Source organism: Leopardus geoffroyi, chromosome B2 (genome assembly GCF_018350155.1).
Source record: "Leopardus geoffroyi isolate Oge1 chromosome B2, O.geoffroyi_Oge1_pat1.0, whole genome shotgun sequence".
In the NCBI taxonomy this organism is placed as follows: domain Eukaryota; kingdom Metazoa; phylum Chordata; class Mammalia; order Carnivora; family Felidae; genus Leopardus; species Leopardus geoffroyi.
In genome coordinates, this window is record NC_059332.1 from 44,998,929 (window position 1) to 45,009,327 (window position 10,399).

At 41.8% G+C, this 10,399-nt stretch overlaps 1 protein-coding gene across 2 annotated transcripts in view; it reads right to left on the minus strand.

Moving 5' to 3' along the window:
• ADGRF1 (adhesion G protein-coupled receptor F1) overlaps nt 1-7,971 on the minus strand; it is a 29,421-nt gene extending 21,450 nt beyond the window's left edge. For both annotated transcript variants that reach the window (XM_045498472.1, XM_045498471.1), the window contains exons 1-5: nt 7,425-7,971; nt 6,050-6,107; nt 3,936-4,085; nt 2,518-2,691; nt 505-605 (exon numbers count right to left, since the gene is read on the minus strand). In XM_045498472.1, the coding sequence (XP_045354428.1) occupies nt 505-605; nt 2,518-2,691; nt 3,936-4,085; nt 6,050-6,107; nt 7,425-7,493 (552 nt within the window). In that variant the 5' untranslated portion in view covers nt 7,494-7,971. The remainder of the gene's footprint in view (nt 1-504; nt 606-2,517; nt 2,692-3,935; nt 4,086-6,049; nt 6,108-7,424) is intronic.
• Between the last annotated feature and the right edge of the window lie 2,428 nt (nt 7,972-10,399).

A 10,399-nucleotide genomic window follows, 5' to 3' on the forward strand; every position in this document is an offset into this window, starting at 1 on the left:
AACTGAATCTATTGGAAAGTATCTGTGTATGTCTTCAGTGAAAATCACATCTGAACCATCATCCGAGGCAGACGGGCATTAACCGAATTTTTGGATGACTTCATTATATAGTCCAGAATTTTTCTCAATAATTCTATTTAGCCTCTAACAAGAGAAGCTTCTTTCCGGAACAAATCCCAGATGCTGACAATTGAGCCTAGATCATGAAAATTTTCTTTTGACAAATAAAAAAACAGAAAACAATCAAGAAGACTCGGTAGGATATGACTCACATAAATGAGCAAAAGTGAGCACAAGAGAAATGGAACGAAGTCAATTACTAAAACTCTCCCAGAAAGAGAATGTTCAATGTACGTCAGTTGTGAGTTATGTGATTAACTGTTCTGTAATAACTCATTGAATGTGAATGATTAAGAATATGCATTAAATAAACACGCGGAATTGAAAACACTTGAACTTATGTTTAGCCAACAATTTCTTATGTAATAAGCAGAAAGTGCTTACTTGAATTTCAATTCCAGTTGTATACTTGGAATATGAAGGAGAAGATGAATTCAAAAGGTCTTTGGTAAATCGTTCATTGATTTTGAAAGTGCCCCAAACCTCTATGGGAAATAAAAAGAGGTTGATAGATATAAAAATTATTCGCTTGAATTTATGACAGCATAAAATTACAGAAGTACATTTGGAGCCCATCTATTTAACAGCAGTATTTCAATTTCTTTTTGTAATGAATGTTCACCTAAAATAATATAGGAAGTGTACATAAAACTAGATTTTCAACCGTGAATTTGTAACGTAACAGGAAAGTGCTGGTGATCAAGACAACTTTATAAGTAGGTAAAGGTGTGGCCCCCATGTGTGGTTTAAAAAAAAAAAAAAAAAAGCAGTCACTTAACCCTGAAATATATGCCCATCTAGGCATTGAACTTAACTACTGTCCCCATTAAAAATTAAAAAACAAGGGGCGCCTGGGTGGCGCAGTCGGTTAAGCGTCCGACTTCAGCCAGGTCACAATCTCGCGGTCCGTGAGTTCGAGCCCCGCGTCGGGCTCTGGGCTGATGGCTCAGAGCCTGGAGCCTGTTTCCGATTCTGTGTCTCCCTCTCTCTCTGCCCCTCCCCCGTTCATGCTCTGTCTCTCTCTGTCCCAAAAATAAATAAACGTTGAAAAAAAAAATTTAAAAAAAAATTAAAAAACAAAACAAAACAATAAAACACTACTTGCTATCTCTAGCATATGCTTGTTTACCCATTGCTGGTACTTTTTTGTTCAGGGACAAGTTGTTGCCCACTTTTATATGGATAAATACCATTTATCCTTCATTAAGGACCTAGTGAAATGTACCTCCCATGCAAGCCGTCCCCTGATCCCCAGTTGCAAAGATTCTTTCCTTCCTCTAAATTCCTACAGTCCTTTGTTTGTACCCCCTTTACAACCTCTTGCACAGACATATCTATTTGTGAGCATTTCTCACGTTTATATGTCCCTGCTCCACTTTGGGAAGACCTTTGTGAGTGTAATCCCTGTCTCATCCATGGTTGTCTCTCTTCAAGATGGAATAGACACAGACCACCCTTCAAAAGGTAGACTTTCATTCAAATTCGTTGAAGAAAATATATTATCTTCTTTCTTGTATTGTAGCCTAACCTCCCCAACTAGCCTTCTAATTCATACATAGAGAGAAGTGTTTCATTGTGTCCTCCCAGAATTTGCCTCTGATCCGGGTATAAAGATGGTGTTTCATAAATATGCATTGCCTTCGTGAATTGGCATCGTCCTGGGAAGGGGAGCGAGAAATGTCCAGAAGATCTGGGCTATTTCAGTTTCTCCTTCACTCTTTGCTCAGCTCTGCCCAAATCCAAAGCTTCAAGATAACTGGAGTAATCTCTGAGGAAACTTTTTAAAGACCTTCAAGCCCTGAAGCCCATGTCATTTGGCTCGCGTCATCACCCACTGAACATAAACCTAAGGCGACAGCTCACTCAGCTTCCACTGGTTTCCTAAAATAGACTTTTAATTTCTTGTTTTGTTTGGTAATACATTCAGTACACCTACCTGTTGGCAATTTTGAACATGTATTTCAATATAATCACTATGTGCTCCTCCCTGCTCTCACCCCTCTAGACTTCCCTTTTCTGAAAGCTGATGTTGGCAAAAGAAATGAAAGAAGGCAGGAAAGAAAATCATGTACTCAAGCAGCTCCCCTACTTGGGATTTCAGTGCATCTCCCTAAATCTCAATAAAATCAGAGAATTGCAGAGCTCAGCTAGATGAACCTCAGGGTTGAATTGATGCTCAAATATCAACTTGCATGTCTGAATTTTCTGCAATTAGGATGTTCTCACTGTGTGCAGTTAAGCCTAGTGGGGTATGCTGTTACCACCTTTTGATGACCCTGCAAACACTAGCTCTGCTAGTGGAATACGTGGGTGAAGAGCTAGGGTTCCCTCTCCATGGCTTGTTGGGCGCCGGGGTGCAGGCCTGGAGCTCTCCTCCCAGCACCCTGATGTGCTTACTTGCTCTCTCGCAGAAACTGAGGCTCTGGGTGAGGTTGTTGAGATGACAGTCACAGCTCTGGAGGGCTCCGGCCGTGTGAAAGTAGCATTTCTGGGGATCAAGGCATGAGGGAGGGAACCAGGAATAGCCGTCCTCACAGGAACACTGCAGGACCCCATTCTGGTGCCCACAGTCTGCACAGAAAACAGAGCTTGGTCTCGCGGGGTCTGATTTATCAATTGACTAGCATTGAGTTCTCATCCTTGTTTCTGACTTAGAGTCTGAACCCAGTGTTTCCCACCAAAAGCCAGAAGGATAAAACTAGGATGGCAATGTGTTTAAGGTAAGGAAACGTCCAACTCAATAGATTCTGAGGCTGATATCAAACGCTTGGCAAACATAAAATCAAGTGGCTGGGTCTAGCATCCAAAGGAAGGATGAATGCCCAGTAGATAGCCCTTGGAATGGCAAAGAGAAGCAAAAGATGGTATACAAACCTGATAGTTATTTAAGAGTTCTAGAAGGTATTTCTCCACTACTTCATTGCAGGCTCCTCTTATCTACCTAACACCGTTTTTAGGTAGGCCCCTTAAGCAAGATGGCAAACACCGAGAGACATTTTTGAGAGTCATGAGGAAAAATTCCATCAGCCAATTCTGTAGTCTCAGTTCCTAAACTGACCAAAAATGCCCCATCAAAAGGCATTCCTTTATAATAGACAAAAAACTGGAACAAAGTCACCAGACATCTTTGTGAAAACATGCATCATGATATGCAGTGAATGATTCTTTAATTTTGCCATATGTCAGAACCACCTGGAGGGTCTCATCCCAAAGTTTCTGATTCAGTAAGTCTGGTATGGGGCCAAGGATTTGGATTTCTATTAAGTTCCCTGATAATGCTGCTGCTGCTAATCTGGGCACCATACTTTGACAACTACTGCTTTAGACAAATCGTTTAACATCTCTGAACCCCAGCATTGTGGTCATTAGTGCTGTTTGTCAATTAGTTCTTGCTCTTTTCCAGGCACATAGTAAGATTACATATCTTGCCCCCACCCCCTCCCCTTCCCCGAGGTTGAATGGAACCATGAAACCAGTTTTGGCCAATAAATTGTGAGCAGAACTAATGTGTGTCACTTCTGAGGTGGAGAATTCAACTGCCAATGTGAAACCCTCTATTTTTCCATTTCTTTTTGGCTCAAACTGGGTACATTTGAGGTAGTTTCTGATTGATTAGCCTGGATTCCCAAGTGACACAAACACAACCATGCTGCCAAACTGCAGTAGAGATATAGCGTGAAGAAGGAAGAACGCATGTATCCTTTCCGGCCACAGATATGGTGGGGATGGTTGTCTCCATAGCATAACCTAACCTATCCTGACTGATACACCCACCTTCCCCATTTCTACTCCCAGTTCCCAGAGGGCAGATTTACATGTGGTGGCCTTTGCACTGATAATCTTCATTGGTTCATGTAACCATAACAATGGAGGCTTCAAAAGCTTCAGAAAATTCTTCAAGTGTCTCTTCTCCTTGGAATCTCTGTAGGCCACCTGAAGCAGCAGCTCATATTCCTGGACTGAGCCTAAAGAGAGGAAGAGAGTCAGGAGTCTCCTCTTTCAGCCTGAGAGACAAATATTGTCAAGGAAGCCACCATGAAGCAACCATCACATGTAGTCTAGGGGGTCACAGGCTGGGCCACAAAGCTTGTTACTGACATCTGCTCGTCCAGACATTAAGTACAAATGAGCGTCCAGAGCAAACACTTGCAGGCAGTCCCACATGTGGGTGATATATGTCTATCCCCCCACTTCTACTCAGGCAGCTGCTCCCACTCTCCCTGACCCACCCTGGCCTCCCCCTGCTGACTTTACACAGTTCCTCAGGACGTCCAAGGTCACGTTTCAGGGATCAAGACCCAAGGGAGAAGATGGGAGAAAATCCGAGTCACTCTTCCTTCTTACTCTCCCAGCTCTGGGCTCCTTGAAGTAGCTCTGGCATGAAACTCCCAGTCTCACACTTAGCAAAGAGCCCTTTTTTTCTCCTGGGAAGAGGTTCCAGCAATTAGCCAAGTTTGAGTACCTTATGTGATGTGCAAAAGCCAAACGAAACCAGACCCTACTCAAGTCTCATCAATGCCTTATCACTGAGGAGCAGCACCTTTTGTTTCCCTAAGGAGAGGCCGTTAAGCGTTCTGGGCTCAGAGAGAATATGAATCCTGTGAGTATTCTCTCACCCAGAACTCATTTAGGCACGTTCACGTGAAAGTTAGTGTATGATTTCATGGGGTTTCAAGATCCTACAAAGCTCATCTATGGATCCCAGATTGAGAATGTGAAGGACCTTAGAGAAAAAGGGGGAAAAGGTGAACATCCTTTTATCCTGGGTCTCCTTTGATTTCCACTGGCAGTGAAATCTCTTAGAAGTCTTAGATTTCTCGGGACATCCATGCTTTTTGCAGGGACAGATGAGCTGGGAGCTTCTATGAGACTGTCCCATTTCTTAGGGACCTGGTGGGGATGTCCAAGCAAAAAGGAAATTTGTAGAGAAAAAAATCAGCAGATCAACCCCTAGACTTTTCAGAAGGCAGGAAGCTGGCTGAGGCTAATATGTCTCAGAACATTTATAAGAGTTTCCTATCTGCCCTAACTTCCACCATCTCACTCCATAAATCCTCAGCCCTGCCTCTTACTCTCCCCTCCCTTTGTAGGCTGGAGCCTCTGCCCCAGGTTTGGGAGCCACACCAAGTAGAGAGAACTAAGGGGACTCCTGTTCTCACTGCCCAAGCAGGTAAGAGGTGGGGGAATGGTCAGTGTCAGAGGTTAATGGCACTGGTTCTGGAGCCAGGTTGACTGGGTTTTAATCATTCCATTTGCCCCCAGCTCTGTTTTTAATTTCAGTATCTATAAAATAAAGATGACCACTGTTCCTAAATGAGAGGGTCGATGTGAGGATTTAATTCATCTAATGCACTCAAAATAGTGCCTGGCATCTAGTAATAGCTCAATAAATACTAGCTGTATTTTTACTCCGTGGGAAAATGTATTCATGGCATTCCAAATTGAATTTTTATTTCACTTTCTGAAGAATCATAGCCAGCCTTGCATGCTGGTAAGTTCAATGACACCATTAGAACGCTGTTTTATGACAGACCACTGCACTGGGGAAAGGCTTTTGTGGACTAACCCAGGAACCAAACAACCATCTGTGGACATCATTATTTCCAAGAAATATATTCGGTGCTTGAAACATCAGAACGACAAATTGAATTTCAGAACACAACCCATTTCTCGACTGAGAGTTGTACCCACTAATGACTTTGTTAGGATTGAGATAAGGAAGGAAAGGGAGAGCTATTTGTCAGGTATGGTGCAGGATGCTATGCCTTCGTATGTTATTTAACCTTCACAAATGTTTTGCTAGTAGGGATTGCTGTTATTCTCATTTCACAGATTTAGGGTCATACCACCAGTCACAAGCACTACTGAGGTTTGAACCCTGGTCCCTTGGCACCAGTGTCTATCACACCACACTCTACAGGAGTCTCACCTGGATGCTTTTTCTTATTCACAGTGAGTCCTCTTTTTGTTTTCATGCCTTCATTTCTCTATTTAAGAGGGGAACAAAAGAATAATTACAACATGGCTTTGTAATGATGTACTTCATAAGGCGCTGTTGGAACTCCCAGAACAATTGAAATTATGGATCTAAAAATCCAAGCCAGGGATGGTGGAGAGGTGGCCAGAGAAGACCTCACTGAGGCAACTTTTGAGCACAACCCTGAAGGAGGTGAGGAACTGAGAATCCCTGAAAAAGAACTTTCTAGGCAGAGGGAACAGCACATGTAATATCCTTGGGATGAGAACATGCCTGGCATGGGAGGACAGAATGAGGAGGCCAGAGTAGCTCAGTGGAATGGGTAAGGGGAGAGGGGCAGGAAGTGAGATCAGAGAGTATCTCCAAGGAGACAGGCTGTGTAGATCTTTATAGGCTATAGCAATGGTTTAGCTTTTACTTCAGTGAGATAGGAACCCACCGGAGAGTTCTGAACAGAGGTCAGAGTGTTCTACTTTACTTTTTAGAAGGGTCAATCCCACAGCCATGTTAGGAACAGACAAGCACAAAAGCAATGAGAGCATCTCAAGAGTTAGTGCAATAACACAGGTGAGAGATACTGAAGGCATGGATTGAGGTGGTAGCCATAGAGGTAATGAGAAATGTTTGAATTCTAGGTGTATTATAAAGATAAAGCAAAACAAAACAAGAGCCAATGGTTTAGATATGGATTATGAGGAGAGTCAAGCACGAAAATAAATTTTCTTCCCAGGCATCTAGAGGGACAATGGCACCACTTGCTGAAATGAGAAAGGAGAAGCAAGCTTGGCAAGGAAAAACTCAAGAATTTAATTTTGGACTCATTAACTTAAGGGGTCTATTGGACACCCAACTGGAAATAGCAAGTAGGTAGTAGATACATGGGGTTAGAGTTCAGGGGAAAAGGCTGAGAAGTAGATGTAAATTGGGGAGCCATCAGAGAACATTAAAACCATGATCCTAGATGAAAGCATCAAGAAAGTGAGCGTAGAGAGGGAAGAGAGTCCAAGGATTGCCCATGTCAATCTGTATGCCTCTTCTTGGTCAAAGAAACCATAGGAAGGAATGTACTGAGCTAGCGGAGATCTCCAAGATGGTTCAGTCTGAGTTCTTTATTTTGCAGTTACATCATCTAAGCTCCAGGAGATGAAACTGTTTGTCCAAGGCTACACAGCTCATGTTGGTAATGTTGAGACAAGAACCCAGGACTTCTGATTCCAAGTCTACTAAATTATATAGCTCCAGTTGCTGAGGGAGTGATAGGTTCTCAAAGTGCAGAGGGAGAGAAGAGTGGTGGTAAGGAGGACAAATGGGGCATGTGCCAACTCACCCCCAGGAAGCCTTCCCCGCCGTCGGTGAGTGTGAAGAAAGAGATGAGCCAGAGCATGCGGAATTTCATCTTCAGCTGGTTTCCCTCCTTACCGTGGACTCAACCGGGGTCACGGTCTGTGGCCAGACGATTGATGTACCATGCAAGGCTGCAAAGCTGATGCAAAAAAAAAAACAAAAACAAAAACAAAAACAAAAACAAAAAAAACCAAAACCAAAACCAAAAAAAAACAAAAAACCAAACAACAAAAAACCACCACCAACAACAAAAACAAAAACAAAAAAACAAGTCGTTCAAGCCAAAATTTAAAAACGCACACAGTGGTTGGGCCTAAATGAGCAGATCAGAAGCCCTGAGTGTTTGAGGATTTTTCCATTTCACGTGTGTAGCCTGAGATACCATTACTTTCGCTCCAGTAGCAGAAGGTATTAAGTCTCTGTCTTTCCAAACTTCCCAGAAAATTGCTCAAGAGCACTCAAATTTGCCTAAACACAGGCTATTTTAATTTATTTATTTAAAAAAATTTTTTTTACATTTATTTTTGAGAAACAGAGACAAAGAGTGAACAGGGGAGGGGCAGAGAGAGTAGGAGACACAGAATCTGAAGCAGGCTTCAGGCTCTGAGCAAGTGGTCAGCACAGAGCCTGATGCGGGGCTCGAACCCACGAACTGTGAGATCATGACCTGAGCCAAAGTCGGACGCTCAACCGACTGAGTCACCCAGGCGCCCCAACACAGACTATTTTAAAATTATGACTTGCTTAACTTTGTGAGTAAATGCATTCAACATCCAGCCTTTTTATATTTCACGGTTTCCCTTTTATCAGTAAAAGCAAGCATTAAAATAACCAATGATCCTTAGAAGCGTTAATATATATGGAATATATATTGGAACATATATGGAATAATATGGAATCAGTGTTTAAGCATAAAAGTAATAATGAAGCAATGCAGCAAATTTCTTTCTTTATAGTTGACGTAATTATCAACAAATTATCCTCAAGTTTATGGTTATGTCAGAAGAATTGAGACAAAATTCAGCACATGGTCAGGGTCACAAAATTCATCATTTATACCCGGGTTATTTGGTGTCAACAACAAAAAATCACCGTAAGTTAGAATTGTTCTGTCCAATATAGTAGCCACTGGATACATGTGGCAGTCTGAATTTTAATTTTAATTACAATAAAATGAAATGAAAAATGCAACACCTCAGTCACACCAGCCACATTTCAGGTATTCGATAACCACATGTAGCCGGCGGCTACCAATATTAGGCAGTGTAGACACAGAACATTTCTGCTATTGCCAAAAGTTTTATTAGGCACAGAATAGTATTCAGCCTTAAAATAAAAGGAAATCCTGTCCCATGATACAATATGGGTAAACCTCAAGAGCATTATATTAAGAAAAAGAAGCCGATTGCAAAAAGGCAAATCTTGTATTATTCCACTTGTATAAAGTATCTAAAGTAGTCAAGCTCATAGAAATGGAAAGTAGAATGGCAGTTGCCAAGGGCTTGGGGGAGGGGGAAATGGGGACTTGTTATTTCATGGGTCTAAGTTTCAGTTGTGCCAGATAAGAAAGTTCCAGAGATCTGATGTATAACAATGTGAATATACTTAATTAACACTACTGAAACCACACACTTAAAAATGATTAAGATGGCACATTTTACTGTACGTGGGGTTTTTCCCACAATGTTTGAAAAGTGGTAATGGAGTGCAATGGGCTCGCAACATTCTTTCACATCGCCATAGGAAACGACGAAAAAATAGGATTCCTAGCCTCGATAACCCACCATTAGAATAAGTGTGCTTGACCAGCAGCACAGAAAACGCAGAGTTGGACCCTGCCTTCCAGCTCTTACCTTGTTTCCTGGGTGTACCTTAACCCTCACACAAGTCCTGACATCCCTGACAGGCCCCCACACTTTGCCCTCTGGTCTACAAGAAGAGAAAAAAGGCATTAGGGACAGGATAAAGACTACCACAGGCGTGGCCTACGTGTCAGCAGTGATCCTTTCCAGGGCTTTCTAGGGAAGTAAGAAAAATAAGCAATGAACCACATACAACTTTTGTGTGTACCTTCTCCCCTTAGGTGAATTTCGGTCCTCTCCCGTCGCTACCTTCCCACTTGCCAAAACTCCTTCAAAATCTACTGATTTTAATTTCTTTGAGCAGCCTATGCTCCAGATTGTTCTTATAGATTCTTGCTTCTCAAAATTTATCTTCTTCGGGTCCTATTCCCTCTGGCCTGCTCTGTGTGTTCTCAAAGTGATGGATATTTATGCTTAGGGCAGGGTTTTTCAAACTTTTTGACCAGGCTCAATAAAAAGAAATATGTTTTATAACATGTGCATGTATAGACACACATATAATAAAATGTAGGAGTATGTATGTATAAATAACAGGATAGTTAAGTAACAGAACAATTCTGTGAAATGGAACTTAATAATTTCTGAGACGTGCCCTTGGACATTTCTATTTGTTTTTGTGTGTGTGTGGTTGCTGTTGTTTTTTATTCAAATTCCAGTTAGTTAACATACAGTGTAATATTAGTTTCAGGTGTACAAAATAGTGATTTCACACTTCCATACATCACTTGGCACTCATCACAGCAAGTGCCCTCCTTAGTCTCCATTGTCCATTTAACCCATCCTCCCACCTACCTCCTCTCTGGTTAACCATCAGTTTGTTCTCTTTAGTTAAAAGTCTCTTGGTTTATCTCTCTCTCTCTCTCTGTCTTTTTCCCTTTTCTCATTTGTTTTGTTTCTTAAATTCCACATTTGTGGAAAGCTATTTGTCTTTCTCTGACTGACATATTTCAATTTAGTGTAATACTGTCCAACTCTACCCATGTCATTACAAATGGCACGATTTCATTCTTTTTTATGGCTAATATCACACACACACACACACACACACACACACACACACATATACCACATCTTTATCCATTCATCAGTTGGTTAT